Below are 25,019 nucleotides of genomic sequence, written 5' to 3' on the forward strand. Positions count from 1 at the left end.
ACTCAAAGCTGGGTCTCCCCCAAGGAAGGCAAGAAGTCTACCACTCAAAGCTGGGTCTCCTCCAAGGAAGACAAGAAGTCTACCACTGAACCACCACTGCCCCCTGCTTAGAAGCCATAGATTGACAATACTGTTAAATTGCAAGCACAAATGATCAAGAAGAAAATGGCAGAACAGATATGGCCTACCTTTACTATAGCTCTTCTGAAGAATTTCCATTTGTGCAAAAATAACAATCAAATTAAGTTTGAGAAGTTAACCAAAATGTTTCAAAATTACCTAAAAGACTACTTACAATTATATTTTTAATGGTCATCTCCACCCTAAGAGTATAGCGTGCCTTGAAATATCAGCTATTGGTAGTATGATGTTATAACAATTAGGTAGACATTTAAAAACATTATTTGTTTCACCTTTTTCTCATCATTTAAAAGTCTTAAATTTTGCAAATGTTCATAATGGTATAATACCCATTCCAAACCCATTGCTGTCGAGTCGATTCTGACTCATAGCGACCCTACAGAACAGAGTATAACTGCCCCATAGAGTTTCCAAGGAGCAGCTGCTGGATTCGAACTGCCAACATCTTGGTTAGCAACCAAGCTCTTAACCCCTGCGCCACCAGGGCTCCAGTACAGCGATGCATGTGTAATTCATTAAAAATAATTTATAAACAATCTATGTTAAAAAGACATGCAAAAATGTATTTTACTGCTCATAGTAAGCTATCAAAATAGTTTGGTGACCACTGTTCTAACTGATGGCAGCTGGTCCTAAAAAGTAGTCACTTCACCTCCTTAATCGATTATCATTTCTGTAAAATTCCAAAAGAAATAGAAATTCCATTCTTTCTGAGTGTCCTTTTTCTGCTTACACACACACACACACACACACACACACACGGGACCATGACTCAAAAGGGTTCTCCCCACAATGAGCACCCTGGTACCACGTTTAAAACTGAGCACTAAATCTGGGAATTTAACAGCATAATACAAATGGAACTACTGAGTGTCTGATGACATCTTAGAGACAAAGAAATAAGGATGTAAAGTTCTCCTGGATTAATACACCAGAGAGAATAAAGGCACAGAAGAAACAAAGAAATCTTCTAAAGCAGATCAACTCAAAGATTGAGATGGGTAAATAGGAAGAAAGATACTGTTTAATTAGAGAAAGCCATTTTACAATAGGGAGAGGTATTCCGATTTGTGGATGAATAGCAATACTCATATCTATCCTGTTGTTAGATCACATTATTGGAAATAAGTTAACATAATGTGGTGAATAATTGTAAAACAAACTACTTTACAATGTAGCAATCTTATCCATTCATCTCTGTTGTATTCGTGGTGGAATATGAAAAATGAATTGCATTATACATTCATGGTTTTCATCCAACCCCTCTGTTGCTCTTTAATCACATAACAATTGTCTTGTTAATGAACCTAAAAGCTATTAACATTGGCTTTCTTTAGGCCAAGTCTATGCTTTTGAATATGTGGCTTCTTCCTTCCTCTTTTGGCAGATGCTTGATCCCTAGGCGCCCTCTCCTTCTTCCTCACTTAAAAGAGGAGCAGCCTCCAGGGAAAGCTATATCCTGTTGGGAGACCGTAGGAAATGTTGTTTGTCCAATCACTTACTAAGTACCAAACTAAGGCCTGCTCTAAGCTGGGTCTTTCACATTTATTGAAGATTACCATTTTCAGAGGAATCTGAAAGTTAATCTTTTTTTTTTTTTTTAAATGTCTTTTTTGTTGTTGTTGCTGCTGTTAGGTGACATCGAATCAGTTCCAACTCATAGCGACCCTATGTACAACAGAACTAAACACTGCCCCATCCTGCACCATTGACCCATTGTTGCAGCCACTGTGTCAATCCATCTTGTTGAGAGTCTTCCTCCTTTTCACTAACCTTCTACTTTACCAAGTATGATGTCCTTCTCCAGGGACTGGTCCCTTCTGATAACATGTCCAAAGTGCATAAGACAAAGTCTTGCCATTCTCATTTCTAAGAAGCATTTTCGCTGTACTCCTTCCAAGACAGATTTATTCATTCTTCTGGCAATCCATGATATAGTCAATATTCTTCTCCAGCACCATAATTCAAATGCATCAAGTCTTCTTCAGTCTTCCTTACTCATTGTCTAGCTGTCACATACGTATGAGGCTGTTGAAAACACCATGGCTTGGGTCAGGCACACTTAAGTCCTTAAAGTGACATCTTTGCTTTTTTAACACCTTAAAGAGGACTTTTTTTTAGCAGATTTGCTCAATGCAATGCATTGTTTGATTTCCTGACTACTACTTCCATGGGTGTTGATTGTGAATCCAAGTAAAATGAAATCCTTGACAATTCAATCTTTTCTCCATTTATCGTGAAGTTGCTTACTGATGTAGATGCAAGGATTTTTCTTTTATGTTGAGGTGTAATTCACATTGAAGGTTATAGTCTTTGATCTTCATCAGTAAATGCTTCAAGTCCTCTTTGCTTTCAGTAAGCGGGGTTGTGTAATCTGCATATTGCAGGTTGTTAATGAGTCTCCCTCCAATCCCAATGCTGCATTATTCTTCATATAGTCCAGCATGGTTGTTGTAAGAATCCACCCAAACCAAACCCACTGCTGTCGAGTCGATTCCGACTCATAGCGACCCTATAGGACAGAGTAGAGTATATAACAAAATTTGCCAATTTGAAGTTTTTCACATTACAATTTAGTGACACAAATTACATTAATCACGTTGTACAATCATCACCAATACCTGTTGCCAAATTTTACATCACCATAAACAGAAACTCAATGCTTTCTAAATAATGATTCCCTTCCCTCTCACCCCTGGTAATCGCTAATAAATGTTGGTCTCTATACATTTGATCTCTATATATTGGCAACTTTGGATATATAAAAGTTATTCTTGAAACACCAAGGTCTAAATTTAGAATTTTATATTTTTTTCCTGCAATCGTAGCCTCTCTTTCAGTATATTCTCCTCTTGAAGTGATTTTTAGTCTAAGCCTCTTTGGACCATAAAAGGGTCCTGAGAGTCTCAAGATAGGTGGGCCAGAGGGTAATTATCACTGAGATGGATAGAAAACCAATGTAGTTGTAAGCTTTTGCTATTCTTTTAAAAGATAAAATGAGAATACTACCCAGGTCTATATCCTAATACATCAAGGACTGAAGAATGCCAGCTCTTTTATTACAGACTGTCAGTCAGCCCAGCTCTGTGGTTTGATACTGTCATTATCTCTATGATGATTTTTGTCTTTGTATCTGATGGGGCAACAAGATCCTTGACCTTCCTATCTATCAATGGTCTGGCCTCACCATCTGAAAAGCCAAAAGACGTAAGGATATATATTTTCTTTCTTTTTGCTATTGATGACAATCCTAAACTCTAGAACGTCTGATAATAGTTCTTTTAGCAGCTTCCTGTATTCTCAGAAAGATATAAGATTTACTTTATCCAAGAAAATAAGTACTAGCCTATATCAGTTTTTATAAGAAACTAGCACTGAGCTAATAATTAATTAATATACCCTACCTGTTCTAATAATTCCCTTCCTTTCTTTCTTATGAATATGAATTTTATTTTCCCTCAAAAGGAAATGCACACATAGCAACTCCTGGGTCTGGAATCTATTCTTTCATCAAAATATATGGATAATTTAAATTTCATTATAACTTTACAGAATAAATTGATGAAACCAGCTACTGATCAAGGAATGAAGATGAATTTTGAAAACCCTCCCTTGTCAAAATTTTTCATCTTACTGTGGAGGAACAGTTACTTAAGAGTATTTGCCACATATTCACCTTCCTATACTTTGGAAACTGAAGCACAGGATGGTTAAAAACAAACCAGAACATCTCAGACTTTTTGTTCACTGGGACCAGTGGGAACAGGTAAAGAGTTAAGACTTAGGCACACATTGAGCTGGTACAACATCCAACAACAAGTTCTAAAGGTCTTAATGTGCTTAAATGAAGACAGACCACCTTTTAGCCAATCAAAAGATATTTCTTGAGGTCCACTATGGATGCCATTTGAAATACATGTTTATCCCTTTGAAGGGCAGCACATTTGCCATTGGGAGAAAGTGATAACAAGTGGACCATACAAACAGATTGTTGAGGTTTATAAGATCAATATGGAAATGCAGGAGATTGAGAGAGAGTGAAAGGGTAGAGAGAAGGAAGCTAACAACATCCTCACTTACCTGTAATAACAGATTTCAGAGCCCGTCCGTACCCAGGTGGGTCTGCCAAGAAGAGCCTCCTTCACTGAATACATGGTTGGCTGCATCCCTACATAAAATTAAGGGAGCACTTAATCCATGACTGAAAGAGTAGAGAGAGTTGTGATAAACTGAATAATGGTCCCCAAGGATATCCGGGTCCTAATCACTGGAACCTGTGAGTATTACCTCACATGTAAAAAAGACTGCATGTGTGATTAAGTTAATGATTCCGAGACTGGGAGATCAATCTGAATTGTCCTGGTGGGCCCTAAAAGCAATCACAAGTATTCCTGTAAGGGGGCGGCAGAGGGGGATTTGACTACAGAGGAGAAGGTAATGTGACAGAAGCAGAGAAAGATGAGAAGATGCTGTTCTGCTGACTTTGAAGATGGAAGAAAGGGTCATGAGCCAAGGAATGGAGAAACTATAAAAGGCTAGGAGACAGGTTCTCCCCTAGAGCCTGCAGAGGGAGCATGGCCCTGCCAACACCTTGACTTTGGCCCAGTGAAACTGACTTTGGACGTCTGGACTCCAGAACTGTAAGAGAATAAATTTGTCTTGTTTTAAGTCACCAGGTTTGAGGTAATTTGTTACAACAACCACGGGAACCTAAAATAAGAGTCAAACACCACATTTTTTCTTTCTACACCAGCAAGAGTCTACTTAACCAGTACAAAATAGAGGCAATATCCTGTGCTTGGATATAAAGACTTGGAAATACTTATTTCTTATTCAAGGCCATGCAATAAATTATTGTATGAGCCAGCAATAGCACCCAGAATTTCCAAGAATCATTCAAAATAAATACAGACTACTGGTCAGTCTTTGTCTGTTGAATGTCTCTTCCAAAATGTCCACAGATATTCTGGAGAATTTAAACTTTCTCTAGAGCTTTCTGATACAAAACTCGTCTCTATCTTGTTACAAGTAGGACAATACATTCACTACGTTGGGGTGAGCAGATGGAGAGAGGGAATAAATGAGTGGGACCACCTACCTCCAAAAGCTCAAGATGGGCTGTGGGAGTCAGAAAGCAGTGCAATGTTATGTGTGGTACTGACTTAGTGTTGTGGAGTGAGGCTGTCCAGCTTCTCCCTCCATAGTAGCCACTGGCTTTTCACACCTGGCAAGCAAAATGGGTAGTCCAGCCTTCAAACCCTCCGAGAACCCAAGTAGGGATCTAGTAAAAATCCAAACACTTAAGAGACATTGTTCCTGGTGATATCTAGAAAAGCCTTATCCCCTAAAAGCTCGTACCGTAGTTAAACTGGCTGTTGGGCTTCTCACAGTTGATGATGTTGAAACGATAAGGGACAGCAGCTCTCATACCGCTCACCTTGAAGTAGAACCATTGCTGGTGCTGGGTGGTGTTCACATCAGCATTAAGCAACAAGTCATACTCAAACCTGCCAATCATATACAAGATTAGAGAGTTAAGTAGAAGACCTTGAAGGTAGCTTCCAACATTGAGAATCGACAAGTCTCAGGTTCTAGATTACAGATCTAAGACCCAGCATCTCAGTTGGCCAGGAAATCATGGTTACCATCCTTATCTCATATGTCAGATATTCTCCTCTGATTTTGGATCTGAACTCCATAACTGTAACAGAATAAGTTTACCTTATTTTAAGCCACTAGATTTGTGGTAATTTGTTGAACACAAGCTTTGGAAAATCAGGTTTTTTCTTTTTTTCTTTGTACTAGCAGAGCCAGTTACACAACCATAGCACTCTTTTTTGTTACACGTAACGAACCATCTATCCAGCTAGAAAAATGCATGTGTGCTATATCCCAGAGAAAATTTGGACACATCTGGCCTGGATATGCTATTACTAGCTACTTGATGCTAGACATTACTTTCGAGTCTCAGTCTCTTCAAAGGGAAAGTAGAAATGATGTCTAAACTTGCAGTGCTATTTATAAAAGATTAACTCTATAAAAACCAAAAAACTCAAACCAAACCCATTGCTGCCAAGCCAATTCCAACTCATAGAGACCCTGTAGGACAGAGTAAACGTGCCCAAAGGGTTTCCAAGGCTGTAAATCTTTATGGAAGCATACTGCCCTATCTTTCTCTTGCAGAATGGCTAGTAGGTTAGAACCACCGAACTTTCAGTTAACAGCTGAACATTTTAACCACTGTGCCACCCAGTGCTCCTTATTAACTAGGGCTCTTTATTTACTGTACAGTTTATATATATTTATATATATATATATATATAATCAAAACTGTTGCTGTCAAGTTGATTCCAACTTACAGAGACCTGGTTGCACAGTGGTTAGGAGCTATGGCTGCTAATCAAAAGGTCAACAATTCAAATCTACAAGCTGCTCCTTGGAAATCCTATCGGGCAGTTCTACTCTGTCCTATAGGGTCCCTAGGAGTTGGAATCGACTCGACTGCAAAGAGTTTGGTTTATATATGTGTATATGTGTATATATATACAAAATACATGTACTGTATAGTGTATATAAATCCCCCAGCAGAACAACAAACATGAATTAAGCTGGTAATGCAAGGGTTGTTTGTTTTTTCACTGTTCAATTGAGATATAACTTACATTCAGTACAGTGCACAAATCTTAGGTGTATAGCTCAGTGAATTTGTTTATATAGGGATACGCCTGTGTAACCACCACCAAAATCAAGATACAGAATATTTCCAACACCCCACGAGGCTCTCCTGTGTCCCCTCCCAGTTACTTGGTCTCCAGAGGGAACCTCTTTCCTGAGCTCTGGCAGCAGAATCAGGCAAGGGACATAAGGCTTTCCTAACAGTTCACCTCTGCTCACTCTCCTTCTTGCTATGACATCAGCTATAGTGAGTCCCCGAGTGGTGTGCTGGTGAATGCTTAGCAATTGGCTCTCCGGGGAGAGCAGCCTTGATTTGTTGCCTTTGTTGGTTTTTGCAGTGCAAATACTCCCACCACGGCCAATTTCAAGCTACCTTTGTGGGGTTATTGAACCGGAAGTGAGAAGAGATGCTCACAAACCTGTACTCTCTAGCGGGCAGGAGCTGCCCCCTGAGAACTTTCTTTACTTACTCACGCACTTGGATGGCTTTGCGAAGATTTCCTGACTCAAACTTGGAGAAGAACCTTAGGCAATGAGAAGCACTAAAGTCTTGCAAAGGCCTGTAACGAAATAGGAAACACGTCAAATTGTGCATTACTGTTGTTCTTAGTTACAGTTTGACATTCCTTCTTGATAAATTTTCCCTCATAGATCTTTAATCATAATTTCAACATACCATTCTGAGGACTAGGAATGGGTTACCAACATGAAAAACTTCTACTTTGGGGCCTTTAACAGTATTCTCCATTCAGCTGAATCACAAGGCCACCTACCCAGGCTCATCTAAACTGAAGACGACTTTATTGATGACATCCCTTGGCTGGATGAGTCTCCGGATATCCTCAAATATCTTGATCCTGAAAAAGGAAATAGGAAATATTTTTAAGAGTTGGCCCTTACTCCGTACCTCCTCATCCTAGGGATCACCTGGAGAGAGCCTTGGGAGTCATCAGAGAGATAAGAAACAAAGAAGAAAGTTTAACAATGCCCAAACTTGAGCTGAAACCTTCTCTTCTCTGTCAAGTAATAAAACTACACTGGGCAGTAGAAATGTTGAAAGCAGTGATATTAGATTTTAGTCAGGGTATCCTTGGCTTGGTGAAGACCTTTGTCAAGAGCATTTGGACTAGGGGACTTTGGAAGTTTTCTGGTTGTATGAATAATACAGTCCTTTGTATTGAGACAGTCTTGAGGAAGACCTTGGGACTGAAGACAGTTAGCTCCCTCAGGGTTTGGGACGTTCCTATAAAGGCTTTGAGCTCTTGTACTACTTATATTCCTTGGGTTCTGTCTGCTCCAGAAAGCTGAAGTGAATCTTCTGTTTGAGAAACACCAGTATCCAGGAGATTTAAGTAAGAAGGAGGAAGGAAGTCACGGGGACTTTCAGACTTCCTCCCTGAATTTCCAACCCTGTTCATAGATAGGGTCAGAGGGTAAGTCAGAGATGGAGGCCAGAAACCCAAGTGGGAGAAGATTTTAGGATACACGATTGAGAGAACAATATGTTGAGGAAACAGAAAAATACGTTAATGAAATTTTCTGGTCTGCACACTTCGCTCCACTGGCTTAGTATATACATAATTATTTTTTCCTTGGCTTTCTCAGTTTTTATTTTAATTTTCCCATACTGAGCCAAAGGCAAAGTTTCTCTTCCTATGTTTTGGGAATAATCCATCACCCAGAGTTTCTGCCCTGGAGAATATGTCTTTTCCATCTCCTCTGCAGTGATGCAGAAAAGCTATTCTTCAAGCCAAGTCAGTATCTATAAGGTTGGAATTGTAGGATGAAGGTACACTACCCTCCTCCCTATTAGGAAGAGACCAGATATCCGTTTACAGTGAATAAGGAAAGAGATCCCAGAAAATGAATACTTGATTTTACTGAGAACCTTCCTTTGAGGAGTGACTCCAATATTTGGAGAAACTGGATTATTTTTTTCTGTAGCTGTGGTTTGCAATGGATATGAGCTAAGGGGTTGTATTAAAATCGTCCAAGGAATTCTTTTTTCAGGAACACATGCCTCCCACTATCCCACACTTGATTCTGAAATGTCCTGGTAAGGAGGCAAACGTGTATGTTCAGCGAAAGCTTTCCAAGGGGCTTTAACACGTTCCTGGATGATGCTCACTTTCCTACAGATAGCAGAGCATCCTGTACAAACCATTGCACCTATAAAATATTAAAGAAGAGAAAAAAATATAGATCTCAAATTGGTAACACCATCACCTTTGGACTCCACATTTGCGTTCCAACATGGACTGGGCTGAGGTAGGTAGGTGGTGCCCCCAGAGATCAGGAAATGCCATCATCTTAAAGTCTGCCACAGAACTTGTTCTTCTGGCTTTGGCCATATAAAGATGGGGCTCATGGAAGGGAATATCAATGGGATGTGTCTGCAGAAGCTTATCTATTACTTCAACACTTTCTCTAGGCATAGTGGAATTGGCAAGGGAGGCACTCATCCTTGGGCAGGAAATTGCATCTATGTCCCAAGCATCCTCTTTGAGGGAAGCCTGAATATCAGGGATTTCATTTCCAGAAGAATCTATCCCAAGACCATTGGATGGTACATTTTGGTAAGTTTTCATTGCTGGTTTTCTTTTGGAGGCAAGATGCACAGTGGACCTCCCCATCTTCACCATGCTCAGGAGGGAAGCCTGGACTGTGTCTTCTCTTTCAAGCCCCCAGTGGCTCTGGTCCTTATTCAAGCCATGCTGCTTTGGGGAGGCAGCAGCCGGAATGTGGTGGTGATTGGCACACTGAGGCTCTTCAAAGTTCAAATCACCTTCAAGTTTGGGCTCCAATTCCTTCAGGTTTAAAGTGAAAAAGAATATGTCAGTGTTTCCTTCTCGGTAGATAATACAATTTGATCCCTGTTCTCATTCCCTGGGCACAGAGCTAAGCAAAAATCCTGTGCATGGAGAAAGTTTTTCCAAGGTCAGCCAAAGAAAAACTAACCTTCAAGAGTCAAATAAATGGCAGAATCATAGAAACTCATGTTTGGAAGAGGTTTTGGTAGGCCATCTAGTACGATTCAATATAGTGTATGAATGCCCATGCCCTGTATAAACTCCATGAGGTCATAGTCTGGGTGACCAACCTTATCTGTGGCGCCTCACTAGTGGTTAAGAGCTATGGCTGCTAACCAAAAGGTCAGCAGTTTGAATCCACCAGGCTCTGCTTGGAAACCCTATGGGGCAGTTCTACTCTGTCCTATAAGGTCACTACGAGTCAGAATTGACTCCACAGCAATGGGTTTGCTTTTGTTTTTTCTTTTTTCACTGCAACTAAGATGGTACCTTTTGCTGCACCCTGAGGTAGTGCCTTTCATTTGAGGATCACTGTGATCATTCTAACTGCCGAAATGAAATTTTCTTCCCTGAAGCTTTTACCCATTGATACCCATCTGCTTTCTGGAGTAAAATAGAATATATTAACTCCCTTCTACACGTGATTTAGCTAGTACCCTTATCTGTGGCCAAACTCATGATTTCTTTAAGAGCAATAAGAAAATAATAGAGATCAAAAAGCAGATCTAAAATCTTGATGTCAGCATTATCATCAACAGCAGCAGCAGCAAACGGCCACTGAAATGGCATCACCAGCGCTAAGGCTCCCAATTTGTTTCTACCAACAAAGAGAGCCTGAAATAGGATGGCTACCTTCAGAGAGCCTTCTAGCACAACTTTTCCACATGGGCAAGAAAACAAATACATCATTAAGAATTTTCACTTCCTTTCTCAACGCATGAAGACAGGACACCTTGCCCACAAGCCAATAGGTAGTGAAAGACTTTAATCTCAAGTGTAGTATGTCACATTGTAGGGCCCTGATATGCATCTTAGCTTGGCCACTTTTTTTTCCATTTTTGCTTAGCCTTCTGCTTTTCTCCCAAAAAGATCCCAGGAGCAGATTGCTAATGATGAGCAATGTTTTCCATCTGGATACCTCTCCCAGGTTCTTCAAAGTACCCATCATGCATCACCCAGGAGCATAACCACAGCATATGTCCTACCTCAAAGCTATAGGAGAGCTCAAGACACATGGCCTCATATTGCTCCAGCTCCTCTTCAGCTCGGTCAAGGCCAGGTTTGAAACTCAGCTTGTTCACGTCTGTTTCCAAGTCATCATCCTACAATGGAATATTCAAAGAATATATTACAACCAAGAAAGGTACTCTGAGAAGTATTGAGACTAGCTACATATGGGATTTTTCAGAATCTTAGGATATGATTATACATGTGAAGCGTGTTGAAATGGCAAATGTTTTGTTATATATATATTCATAAGGATTTTTTTTATTTAAAAATTTAAAAAATTCTTAGGACATGGTTTCCTTGCCTTCAAACTATAGTGCTAGCCTATCCAGAGGAGAATTTAATATGTTCCATTTTATTTTTAAAATAAAAAGAAAAAAAATACACAACTTTCCTCAGCATGTATGTCAGTATTTATCAGCCTTCATTATAAATAAATAAGTTTATATAAAATCAATTGAACCATATAAACAATAAAGCATGGCATAAAGGGAAATTTTTATCTCATTGTCTCTACCATCAACATCATCATAGCTGTCATACTTATTCATCTATCTACTGTTGCCCTTTAGGTCCTTTCCTTATTCCACAAACTCTTAATGAGTGTCTAATATGAGAAAGAAAGGAGCCCTGGTGGTACAATGGTTAAGCACTCAGCTGCTAACGGAAAGACTGGCAGTTCGAACCCTCCTAGCAGCTCTGTGGGTAAGACCTAGTGATCTGTTCCCATAAAGATTACAGCCTAGAAAAACCTACGGGACAGTTCAACTCTGTCATGTGGTGTCACTATGAGTCAAAAGTGAAGTCGACAGCACCCAACAACAATATGAGAAGGATTCCCTGGGGGTGCAAATGATTAATGCACTCAGCTACTACCCAAAAGGTTGGAGGTTTGAGTCCACCCAGAAGTGCCTTGAAAGAAAGTTCTGATGACTACTTTTTACTTCTGAAAAATCAACCACTGGAAACCCTATGGAGCACAGTTCTACTCTGACACCCATGGGGACACCATGAGTCAAAATCAACCCTCAGTGGCAACTGACTAGTTGATTTATAGAAACAGATACTTTTCTACATACTGGCAACAGAACAAACAAGGTCCACACTCCCATGGATTTGCCTTCCAGTGACAGAAGACTGACAAAATAAATGAATAAAAAAATAAATAAGGTAATTTCCAAAAGTGATAAATGCCATGGAAATATTGAAAGATGGTGATATGATTATGACTGAGACTGGGGTATGGGAAGCTCTTTAGATTGGGTGACCCGAAAAGATCTTGCTCAAAAGGTAGAATTTAACTGAGACCTAAATGAGAAGAAGAGCAATGATCCGGAAGAAAGTAATTACTAGCAGAAGGAACAGCTTAAATGTGGCTACAGGAAGAAGGCAACTGAAGCATAGAGTATAAAAGGAAGACTGTAGGAGATGATGTTTGAGAAGTAGGTAGGGGAAGCATTATATTGATTCTTACAGGCCCTGGAGAGGAGTTTGTAACCTCCTGTTATACCTTTATCCCTTTATAAATGTAAAAGTCTACCAAGTTACCACCTATGTTTTCTCCATTGGGCTGAATAATCCTAGACCTTTTTTTTTCCTTCTAGTTAGTAACTTCATAATAGCTTAGTGAGGACGGTGACTCTCGTCCCAATACTTCTGGGTTTTCCAAGGGTTATAGACTCTTACAGAGAAAGGATACCAGAAATCAACCATGAGGGTTAACCCATAAGATGCAGCCTAACTCATTCCACAGGTGGCTAGGTCTCCTACTTAGCCTTACAGTAAGGGCCCTTAAACTAAGGCCCACTGCATGATTTGGTAAATGAAGTTTTATTGGAACAACCTCACTGATTTACATATGATCTGTGGCTGCTTTCAAGGTACAATAGCAAAGTTTACAGAGATCATCTCTAGTTTCTATCTCAGGCTCCTCAAAGGTCTGAAACTTGGAACCTGAGTCTCTAGGCCCTCAGCTAGGTTCTCACCACCTTCTGTATTGCTTAGAAGTACCATTCTCTAGGGATTTGCTTCTAGATCCTCACAGCCACCCAGACAATTCTTTACCACCTAGAATCCTGGCATCCATCAAATACAGATGCTTTATGTCCTTGTTCCTTAGGTTGTACCCCTTGAATATTGATTTTTCCCTGCCACAGACTTGAGTTCACCAGCCCTTTGAAGGTGGTGATTTGGACTCTGGTAGGGACAATCCCCAAGATCACTAGTCTGTGAACTCTGAAAATAAACACTATGTCTTACTTGTATTTGTATTGTATTACCAACCCCAAGAAGTTAGTATGCTATCTTGTACATAGATTATACCCAAGAAAGTATCTGAAAAAAATAAAAATTTAAAAAAGAAGGAAAGGAAGGACGAATTTAAATTTTCTCTGTTTATCCCCCTCTCTTTGAAAGTGTCTCCAATTCTAATGTTTGTATTTATGAAGAAAAAAATATAGATGGTTAGCATTTAGTCTGTATTCATTGAAAGTCTCTTTTCTTACGTTGACCTTGGCAGTTTTCAGTCAAAGCACAAAATTTAGCTCTCCATTTACAAAGTCCTTGACAGATAAAACTCTTCCTAATCATTCCTCCTGAAAGGCTGGTTCCAATAGTTAGCTAAGATTTTCAAATGAGAAGATCAAGGCTAAAGTCCTGGGTCAATTCTATGACCAGAAATAAAACACGCCTGGATCCTCATCCACATTTCTTGCAGTAAACACTAGTGGGTTCACAGAGGAAAAACAAGCTTCCTGGAACCCCAGTTTCCTTGCTCTTACTGTACTCCAGAATCAAACCCTGATTCCAACGTTCCTCTGTTCCTCTACAACTCATGATCACAAACTCACTTCTCATCTTTTCCTTGGCTTGGAGGCTTTTGATGAGTGGTTTCCAGGGCCCCAGCAATCTATATGTGCTTCTTTCCCAGCAGGGTTTGTTTGTTTGTTTAGGGTCCACCCCACCCCACCCCACCATCGTTTGCAGAGTGGGGACTAAAGATTGTAGCTGAAACTCCTTCCCTCGATGCTGTGTGAAGTCAGGCACTGCCATGGCCCTGTCCCTCCACATCAGATACAAGAGGTGACTGACGCTGTGCATCAGACATTCAGTTATCAAAAAGCAAGCAAGAGAGGAAGGGAAAGTGGCATTGATGAATGACTACAGCAGCACAGTTTTATTCAAATAATTCAGCATGGAATCTATAGGCTTGCATCGCCTTCGCCATGGCAAAGAGCAAATTTGCTACTGACGATTTCAGAAATTATCCTATTTATCAAAAAACCCTGGAAACACCAGAGTGTCAATAAAAATCTAAACTTAGAGATGTGGCCAGGATATAGTCCCTGTATGTCCACTACTACCATTGGAAAGATGAGTGATTATAATGATAGCAAAATCGAAAAGTGCCTTTCTCTCTAGATAGATAGGTAGGCAGGTAGTTAGGCAGGCAGAGAGAGAGAGAGACAGATGGAGAGAGGGAGGGAAGGTAGACCCCAAAACCAAAACCACTGTCATCAAGTCGATTCCAACTCATAACGACCCAATAGGACAAAGTAGAACTGCCCTGTAGGTTTCCAAGGTTGTAATCTTTACAGAAGCAGACTGCCACATCTTTCTCCCCCACAGAACGTCTGGTGGGTTTGAACTGTTGACCTTCCAGTTAGAAGCCGAGTGCTTAACCACTTTACCACCAAGGCTTCTTGGTAGATAATAATAAAAATAACCAGTTTTTATCACATCGACCCTGATTCATGGTGACCCCAGGCGTGTCAGAGTAGAACTTTCATTGGCTGATTTTTTGAAGCAGATCACTAGGGCTTTCTTCTGAGGCACCTCTAGGTAAACTCAAACCTCTAAACCTCTGGTTAGCAGCTGAGCTCATTAACTGCACCACCCAGGGACTCCAGATAGATGATTAAATAGATAGATTTTTTTTTTTAATTCAAGTTTCATTCCCAGAAATGTCATACAAGGTAGCATGTACTTCTCTTACTTATTTTGCAGATGACAAAACTAACTGTAACTTGAGGAAACTTGTCCAAGTCCATGTTCACCAACAGAAATGGAGACAGAATTTTAACACACAGTCAAATGACCATTATAAATTAGCGGTTCTGAACTAGGGGCAATTTTGCTTCCCAGAGACATTTGACAATGCCTGGAGACATTTTGGTTTCATCACTGGGTGGAGGTGAGTGCTATTGGCATCTAGTGGGCAGAGGCCAGAGGTGCTGCTAAACATCCTACAGTGCACAGGACAAGCCCCCGCAACAAAGAAGTATCCTGTCCAAAATGCCAATAGTGAAACCCTGTTCTAAAGCAGGGGTCAGCAACTACGACTCACTGCCTATTTTTGCAAATAAATTTTGATTGGAATACAGCCGCACCCATTTCCCACAACAACAGCAAGTTGAGTAGTTGCAACAAAGACTGTATGGCCCATAAAGCCTAAAATAATTACTATCCAGTCTTTTACAGGAAAAGTTTTTCAATCCCTCTTCTATAGCATAGGCATTATAAGATAAGGACTGAGGGACACCACTTCCCTATTGGACAGGTTGTTCATCCAACCCCAAACCAAAAAAAAAAAAAAACCAAACTCGCTGCCATTGAGTCGATTCCAACTCATAGTGACCCTATAAGACAGAGTGGAACCGCCCCATAGAGTTTCTAAGGAGCGCCTGGTGGATTCAAACTGCCGACCTTTTTGCCAGCAGCCTTAGCGCTCAGCCACTATGCCACCAGGGTTTCTTCAACCAACAACCCAAGAGAGCACAATTCACATAGACTCTTCAGTGAGTGAAACAGCACAGTGCAGCAACCCTGGGAAGAATGAGTAGATAAGAAGAGTGACTTACAAAGTTAGGTGAGATCTACCAGAAAAAAAGTTTCTGGCAATTTTTTTCATGTCTTTTTGACTGAATGTCATACACATTTATTAAACATGCTAATCCTAAGCATCAAGCGTCTACCTAAGGCTCGTCCAGATGGAGTATTCACGTCTTCAGAATGGATGGTCTCAGACTTTACAAGGAGACATTGTATTAGACCTAATGAGATGAAGATGATTCCTTGGAAACCCACAACCGTAGCTGTTATTTATTAGGCATCTCTTATCTCTCAGGCACTGGGCTTAGATAAACATAGGAAGTGATAGTTTTCTCTGCAAGATGCACAAATGGAGATCGTTACAAGCAAGGGCTGGTGTACCTACTTCCTCTTTCACATCTTCAGAATCCGAGTCTTTGTCCACCTCTTCGTCACCATCATCTTCAAAATCCTCTGGATGGGGAAAAAGAGGGGAAAAAGAGGCATTGCGTTTGCTTTGGATTTGGAGTTTCAGTACACAATGATCATTACTTCTTCCTCTCCCAAATAAACAGTCCATTATTACATGCACAATATCCCAGTGGACTTTAAAGCTTATTGGTAAATGTAAATGATTCGCATGCACATACTCATGAGAGAGCACTACTACATGACATCTAAACTGTTGTTCCACACTGAATGCAAAATGAGTGCAGAATAAAATGGCATATCTGAATACCATTCTGTGAAGTCTGGGACTAACCCCATTTTTAGGATGTGCACTACCATTTTATAAGTGTTTATGCAACTAACATTGTCAACATTTTGAGATCACATACATACAAAATTTGTTGAAACCTAGATATCACCTTGATTAATTCTCTAATGTTAAGATGAAAAAGGCCATTGTTGCATCTAACACACAAATGGCTTGATTTTTTCCTATTACAGGAGAACCATTAAAAAGCATTCAACACCAATAACCACAAGGCAGAGTTTCCAAAGTCCTATGCCTGATCAGAATGACCAAGATAGCAGAAGACAATCTTGAGTATTGCCAGCTCTCCTAAGATAAAGGAACTTATTTAAAACAAAAGTCCACTGTGGCAAAATGGTGCTTTATGGAAAATCTGCCCCATGGAAAGGAGGATGGGGTCAGAAAGCACTGGGAACTTTTGACAGCAAGCTCTTCTTGGAGACTGAATTCACATGCTTTCAAGGATTCCAATATAACCATCGCAGGGTTGTAAATAGCAGGAGTTGTATTTCAGTTTCATCCTTAGGGTAAATCAATTTCCAAACCAGTCAGGACAGTGGACAGGCCAGATCATGGGGCTGTGAATAGATTTTTAAATTAGCTGAGAAGAATTGTGCAGGGATTCAATAGCTACCAGGCAAAGTGGCAACAATCAGTAATTAAGGACAAAGTAAGTGAGCTTGATGTTTTTTTACTCTGTATATGAAAAACAGAAAACAAAAGTACTTTCTTACACATATCTTTAATTAGTTTATTGGACAATTGTGACTGGCCTATAAAACAACTAATTCTACTTTCATCCCCATTTCCCTGAAATATTGCCAAATGCAAACACTCACACTAAAGCTATGGTTATCCCCTTACTTTACCTTCAGTTAGAACACGTGGAGGCTCAGAGGTGATGCTCCCAGGGACAGGGAAGGCATAAGCACTGCTGGCTGTGGGCAAGGGAAGGAGGCTCTTAGGGTAGCACTGCCTCAGGATCTGAAGCACCACGGAGATGAGGGGCTCCATAATTTTGTCATCCAAGTGGTTCTGAGCAAAGGGAAGATCAGACACTGAGCTCTTATGCTGTAACAGTATTTCAGGTAATGAATTACATATAGACAAAGCGGACGGTCAAGATCCTTAATGAAGACTGCTTTGGTCTAATCTAGAATCAGAATTTTTGTTTCTCTTTCACAATTTACATTATATTAGAATGAACTTAGTCTCAAAATAGCCTTTTGGTCTTTTGAGAGATGCTGCACCTAAAGGAAGGCATTGTCCAGGACAGCTGGGGGAAGAGGAGGTGAGCAACCATGTGTCATTGTTAATTATTGTCTGTTAGGGAGTAAGTGGCTGAATTGATGGCAGTCTTGCTTTTCTCTCTCAGCTGCAATCTGAAGAGCAAATATAAAGGAAAAAGATAAGAAAGAGAAAACATGAAATCAGGGGAAAAAAAAAAAAAAGGCTAAGTGACTCCCAAGAGCCTCTTCTCAAAGGCTATAGTGTTGATCCCTCTTGGTCTCTGTCCAAAACAAAGGAAAATTGGGTTTGCCGATGTAATATTTTGATATTAATGGACTAGGACAAGACCCTTCTTTTTAGACACTGTGAAAAATGTAAAAACAAGTTTATAGAACTGAGAGAGAGAGAAAGTTGGGAGTAATTTGGTATCTCTTCAGCAAAACATGGCCATTTTCTTTAGTGTCTTAGGAAATGTTTTGCCTGCTGGCTTGATGCAGAAAGTTGACTGGTGTGGACCTCCAGGTTGATATCCTTAAAGGGTTTCCAGCCAACTCTGAAGCCAAGGACTCAAAGCAGCAGATATGGTAGACACTGGGTACCCACCCCAGGGCAGTGTGAATGTCTGCAATGAGGCTATGCTGTGGGTATCTCCCCGCACACATTACAGGTACCTCCACGTAAAAGAACTAGGAGAAAAAAATTAATTTTGAAGAAATTTTTAGCCATGAATTCAGGTTCCTCAAAATGTCTCCAAAGTATAATAAAAGTAAGCCAACTTTCATGGAGCACATTTTTCAAGTAGTGAAACTATTCTTTATGATACTGTTATGACGGTGTCGTGGATTGAATTATGTCCCCTAATAAATGTGTGCATCAGTTTGCCCGGGCCATGATTCCTGGTATTGTGTGATTTTCCTATATGTTGTAAATCCTACCTCTATGATGTTAACGAGGGAGGATGGGCAGTAATTTTGTTAGTGAGGCAGGACTTAATCTACAAGATTGGATTGTGTTTAAGGCAATTTCTTGAGATATAAGAGAGACGTGAGCAGAGAGACAGAGGGACCTCATACCATGAAGGAAGCAGTGCTGGGAGCAGAGCAGGTCCTTTGGACCCAGGGTCGCTGCATGGAGAAGCTCCTAGTCCAGGGGAAGATTGATGAGAAGGCCGGCAGAGAGAGAAAGTCTTCCCCTGGAGCTGACACCCTGATTCTGAACTTTTAGCCTATTTTACTGTGAAGAAATAAATTTCTGTTTGTTAAAGCTATCCACTTGTATTCTTTCTGTTATAGCCTCGCTAGATGACTAAGACAGATGGACACATGACACAGTGTATCTTTCAAAAGCCATAGAGTTGTACAACACAAACGTGAGCCCTAATGTCAACTATGTACTTCAGTTAATAATAATATATCACTATGGGTTTTGTTGATTGGTTCATCAAACGTAACAAATGAACCACACAAATGCAAAATGTTAGTAACAGGAAAAATTGTGTAATAGGGGGAGAGGGGTTGTATAGAAACTTTCTGTATTTGATGTGCAATTTTTCTGTAAACCTAAAACTTCCCTAAAAAATAATGTCTATTAAAAATATGTAAAGGAGGAAAAATTAAAAAATAATAGTGAAAAGAAAAAAGTAAGCCAAATTTCAAAAGAGATACATCTTAATCCAATCAAAACAGCTATCTCCCTTGCAGTGCAATCAAATGGTACCAATCAGGGAACCTGACTCAACAGTCCCAGAGCCAAGCAGGAAACACTCTCAGTGGAAATTAATTAGTTGAGGCTGCTTCATCCCTGGCCCTGGTCAAACGGCCTCAAGTGCTTCATCAAAAGTGTTAGTTAGCATTGGAAGAAGGGACAGCTGAGTGTAAAGGAGATGATCAGAGATGACGTTCTGAGCTTCCGCCTTGGGAGAAACAGACCAGGGCCAGGTCTAGACGGAGGCAAAGGGGGTGCCACGGTACAAAATTTAAGGAGGTGCTTCCTGTCAGACTCCTGCAAGTGCAGGGTTGGCACTTGTGTATCCTAAGATGACAAAACTAGAAGGACTAGAGCCCCTCTGGACAAATGTCTCAGAATGTGGGACAAAGGTGAGATTTTTAGACCGACTTTTCCCACTAGACCCAATAATACGCCTACAACTTGAAAGGGATGATGAAATATGGGGGTGCTTAAAACATTTTTTTTTAAATGCTTTGCCACAGTTCACACTTTTGCATTAAAATGGGAATAATAAATACCTTAATTCCATGATACCTAGGCAATGTCATGGAGCTGTTTACCAAACAGAGTAATGGTAAACAGCTCAGGTCCTGTAGTCAAACTACCTGAATTCAAACCTTGGGCCAAAGGATACTCACTACATAGCTCTCATAAGCTACCACACCTCTCTGTGTCTCGGTTTCCTCATCTGTAAGATGGAGATAATAACAGAACCTATCTCATTAGGCTGTGGTAGGAGTTAAATGAGCTAACGTAGGCAAAGTAAATGTGAGCTAGTGGGAGGATGGCACAGGACTGGGAATTGTTTTGTTCTGGTGTACATAGCTTTGCTATGAGTCAGAACTGGCTTGACGGCACCTAACAACAACAAAGTGGGATGTCAGCAGGCATCATTAGGTTCATAAAATCTCCTAAGTATCCAAAAAGAGATCCTGGGAGGCCATTGCTACTCGGGGAAGAGTCTTATTAGTAAACCTCAGTAACAAAATTGTACACTGTAGTGGAATAGGAGATGGACCAGGAGTCAGAAGTCATAGGTTTAGGTTCCAGTTCTGTTTTTAACTAGCCAAAGCCATCAGCATCTCCCACCTGAACTCCTACAGTCTCTTACCTCCTCCCCTTACACTTTTGACTCTCCCTCCTCCCCCTGGTGCCCTCAGATAATCTCCTCTCCAAATGGCAGCCAGGAGGTTCTTTAAAAACATAAATCATATCAGGTCACTCCATTGCCTCAAACCTGATAGAAAAAAAAAAAATCCAAATCCCTTTCCATGGCCTAGAAAGCTCTACGGGATTTGCCCCTTGCTAACTCTCCAGCTCATGCCTTCTCCCTGCTTCAGTCTGATGGAAATAAAATCCAAATGCCTCATCATGGCTCGGGAGGCTGTATATGCTCTGGTCTCCACCCATGTCCCAGCTTCAGCTCATGCCCTTCTCCATGTTTCTCATCATGCTACTGCCACGCTGACCTCTCCATTTCTCAAGCTCCTTCCATCTCCCACCCTACCCTACTTAAAAATAAAAAAGTTGCTGTGGAATCCACTTTGACTCATGGCAACCTCACCTGTGTCAGAGTAGAACTGTGCTCCACAGGGTTTTCAGTGGCTGATTTTTCCATAGATTTCCAGGCCTTTCTTCCAAGATGCCTCTGAGGGGACTTGAACCTCCAATCTTTCAGTCGGCAGCCAAGTATGTTAACCATTTGCACCACCCAGGACTCCACTCCCTACCTTAGGGCCTTTGCATTTTTTTTTTTTTTCTTTTCTCCCTGGAACACTCATCTCCAGATCTCCGTGCCACTAGTTCTTTCTTGTCATTCAAGTTCCCAGCTGATGCTGACACAGTGCAGAATCAGATAAATACACAAGGAAGATACCATATGAAGACAGAGGCAAAGGCTGGAGTTATGCTGCCACCAACCAAGAAGCACAGGGGCTACCAGAAGCTGAGAAAGACAAAGAAGGGGCTTCCCCCAAGAGCCTTTGGAGAGAACATGGCCTTGCTGACACCTTGATTTCAGACTTCCGGGTCCCAGAACTATGAGACAATACATTATGTTGTTTTAAGCCACCTAGTTTGTGGTCCTTTGTTACAGTAGACACAGGAAACTCCTACCATCTGTAAAGTGCTAGCCCGGATCTGGGACATGGTAAGCAATTAATACAAAGTAACTGTTTTCTTCATAATCATCATCATCCTTATGTCATCATCTTCATCATTATTGTAACTACCAAATAGCCACTGAAGTAATGTCACCAAATCCAGGGTTCTTAAGTTGGCTGTCCAGTGACTAATGTGCCTTCTCTGGTATGCGGGCGTGGGGGATGACGGCCATCCCAAACTCCAGCCCAGCTGCAATAGGCTGTGCTCATAGCACTCATCCACGTGCTGGAGGCTATGAAGCACTACCTACATTTCTGCCAGGAAGGAGTGAGAAGCCATTTTGGTTTCTAACCCAGATTGGCATATAGTTCACCAGAAAGGGTCGTTTTCAAAAATAGGAGAATGTTCAGTGTCAGACCTTGCACCCAAACTTGATAGCACCTCCTCTGGGAGAAATCCACTAGCACATTACTAAAAAGGCCAAAAGCAAAAGGGGAGACTGAGGAAGGGGATGTGATCCTTATACCACACACACTCTTCAGGTGGAAGCCTCAGCATGCCGTCTCCTTTTACTCAGCACTGTTATACAGGCCCCTGCTGGGCCGGAGTTTCTCATAACAGCAGTGGAGATCATAACATGAGCCACAAGGCACACTCTCATCCTGCTTCCATTCCCAACAATACCTGCAAGATGAAATCTTGTATATTTGCTCCATTGAGCAATTGAGTTCTTCATTGACCTGCTGAGGAGCTGCTTCTCAGACCCTGCTTACAGGCTCCCAGCCCTTCTTATGCCCAGATGTCACTTGGTATTTTCTCCACCCTCTTCCTATCATCTTTGCTTTTTGAAGATGATTATTCTATGAACTGCCAGAAGAATGAACAAATCAGTCTTGGAGGATGTACAGCCAGAATGGTCCTTAGAAGGGAGGATGGCAAGACTTTGGGCATGCCATCAGAAGGGACCAATAGCTGGAGGACGTCACACTTGGTAAAATAAAAGGTCAGGGAAATGAGGTAGATTGACACAGTGGCTGCAGCAATGGGCTCAAACATACCAAGAGTGGTGAGGATGGCGCAGCATCAAGCAATGTTTCCTTCTGTTGTACGTAAGGTCACCATGAGCCAGAACCGACTCAATGGCAACTAACAGCAATAACTTCCTATCATAAGCATGTATCTCTGGGCTCATCATCTTCTTCCTTTATTTCCATTTTAATTTTTTTTTTTTTTAGCACAGAGCACCTAGCACCCAATAATGCAGAGGGAGAGGAACTGGCTGCAGGACACAGGTCAGAGCGGGGGACTCTGGGCATCAGGAATGCAGGGGTGTGTTTCACAAGGACTTGGAGAGATTAAAGACCTGGGTGACCACAAGCTCACCAAGTATGGTAGGGCATGGGGAAATTCAAAGCACTGCTTCCTCCAGGAAAATCGAATGTAAAATGCAGCTATCTCATGACTGAGATGCTCTGAAAACTGTAACGATGGAGAGAAACCCAGAGGCGATAGCAGACAGAAAATTAGATATTGGTTTGCAGCACAGTATTATGTTATTGTTAAGGAGAAAAAAATGGCTATTTTTTAAATGGAAAAAGTCTACAAACCCCATGATTAGAAAATGGCATTCTTGTTCGCTGCTTCATCACCTCAGGCGTACTCAGGTGAAGGAGAAATTGGAGAGTGTCCAGAGAGAAGCAACAAGACTGATAAAGGGAGTGCAGAGACTGACTAATAGGAAGACAAGTAGGAATAGAATGCATGTGGCCCAGGGAGGAGATGGCTGAGCAGGCAATAGATATTTGAGAGCTGTTCATAACATCAATAGAGAGGGTGTATGTAGCCTCGCATTATGGAGTTTAAATTAGCTCTGATCAAGTGGAATGAAGAAATTTGTTATTTAGGTTGCAATCCAGGAAACCCTAGACCACGGATTCCACTGGGTTGCAGATGGCGCTTGCAAGTGTTATCCCCTTTGCCTGGGATGCTCTTTCCCTTAAACTTGGCAAGATCAGCTTCGTTCAATCATTCAGATCTTAGCTCAGGTGTCATCTGCTCAGAGAGGATTTGACTTCTCTAAAAGATCACCTTCTTCTACCACAATCCCCAGTCATTGTAAACCTATGTTCTTGATTTATTGATTTCTTAGAACAATATGAAGTTTTCCTCTCCACTGAATTCTTTGCTGACCTGTTATCTGACTCTCCCAGTAGACTGTTTGCCCCACAAGATTATGGATCTTGTCTGTTGTCTTCACCACTAGGTACTTAGTTCCAATGATTCCAATAACTGCTCACACTCATAAAGCATTTCAGCTATGACAAGCACTATTCTAAGCACATGACATTTCTACATGAACTGATTTAGTCCACACGACCATCTGGATTTTACTACTTCCATCTTTTAGAAGAAGAAACTTGAAACTTGAAGAAGAAACAGAAGTTAGGTGGATTCTCCAAAGTTTCAGAGCTGTAGGTGTTAGGCTGGGATTTGAGTTCAGGTGCTCTAGCTTTAGAGTCAATGCTCTTACCACACTGCGCCTATAGTAGTGTATACTCAATAAATGTACATATTGATTAAACGAAGGACTCACTGAGTGAAGGAATGAATGAGGATTTGAATCTAGAGCACCCGCCCATAGCAGTCAGGAAGAAAAGTACTGAGGCTTTCCCAGCCTGTTCAGAATGATTCCTGAAGGGCAGCCTTTGGGAGCTACCCAGCCGTTATCTAACTACAGAGGTCACCCTAATACCGATTACCTGTGTGGTGCCGAAGAGGATCTCCAAGCCCTGGGATGACAGGAAGGCCTCCCTGCCAGACCGGAAGGTGCTGACGTGCTTAAGGCAGAGCAGAAGCGCCCGGCGGATCTGCACATAGGTGTGGGCCGTGTCATGGCTGTGCCAGTTCTGATGCAGCCTGAGCAAGCTGGTGACGTAGCCTCTGTTCACCGCCCTGCGGCTGTTAGACTCTGAAATCAAAGGGAAAAGGCAATGTCAGTCACAGGCTCTCCGTGGCCACGACTGCCTGAAAATATTGCCAAGTATCTCCCATGGAATTCTTGTTAATTATAAAGGGAAAAATAATAACTTTCCAGGGGAAAACCTTAACCAAGTGATCAAAGTTAGTATCAGCAGTAACAGCACAAACCGTCCTCGTGTGCCTCCTGATTCGATGTACCGAGAAGGAAACAGCATCACTTCTCTGGTATTCCTGCCAAAATGCATAACCTGAATCTAATCCTGAGGAAAATAAGCAAGCCCAAAATGAAGGGTGTTCTAGAATGTATCTGACCTGTGTTCTTCAAAAAAGCCAGGTCATGAAAAAAAAAAAAACTGAGGAACTCAGACTAAAAAGACCTGACAGCTATGTATAATTATGGATTCAATTCCGGACCAGAAAAACAACTTTGTATCTTGCTATAAAAGGCATCAGTGGAACTACTGGTGGAATTTGGATAAGGTCTGTAGCTTTCCTAAAAGTATTATATTAATGTTTCTTTTCTGGTTTTGATAATTAAACTGTGGTTGCGTAAGAGAATA

General features: G+C 41.1%; 1 protein-coding gene across 9 annotated transcripts in view; it reads right to left on the reverse strand.

The window, feature by feature from the left end:
• The window catches only part of AGBL1 (AGBL carboxypeptidase 1), a 1,130,253-nt gene that overhangs the window by 924,309 nt on the left and 180,925 nt on the right, over positions 1–25,019 (reverse strand). For all 9 annotated transcript variants that reach the window (XM_049905901.1, XM_049905902.1, XM_049905900.1 and 6 more), the window contains 9 exons: positions 24,240–24,448; positions 17,289–17,454; positions 16,069–16,136; positions 10,832–10,948; positions 9,043–9,623; positions 7,590–7,673; positions 7,287–7,376; positions 5,500–5,648; positions 4,222–4,309 (listed from right to left, as the gene is read on the reverse strand). In XM_049905901.1, the coding sequence (XP_049761858.1) occupies positions 4,222–4,309; positions 5,500–5,648; positions 7,287–7,376; positions 7,590–7,673; positions 9,043–9,623; positions 10,832–10,948; positions 16,069–16,136; positions 17,289–17,454; positions 24,240–24,448 (1,552 nt within the window). The remainder of the gene's footprint in view (positions 1–4,221; positions 4,310–5,499; positions 5,649–7,286; positions 7,377–7,589; positions 7,674–9,042; positions 9,624–10,831; positions 10,949–16,068; positions 16,137–17,288; positions 17,455–24,239; positions 24,449–25,019) is intronic.

The sequence above is a fragment of the Elephas maximus genome, chromosome 13, assembly GCF_024166365.1.
Source record: "Elephas maximus indicus isolate mEleMax1 chromosome 13, mEleMax1 primary haplotype, whole genome shotgun sequence".
NCBI lineage: Eukaryota > Metazoa > Chordata > Mammalia > Proboscidea > Elephantidae > Elephas > Elephas maximus.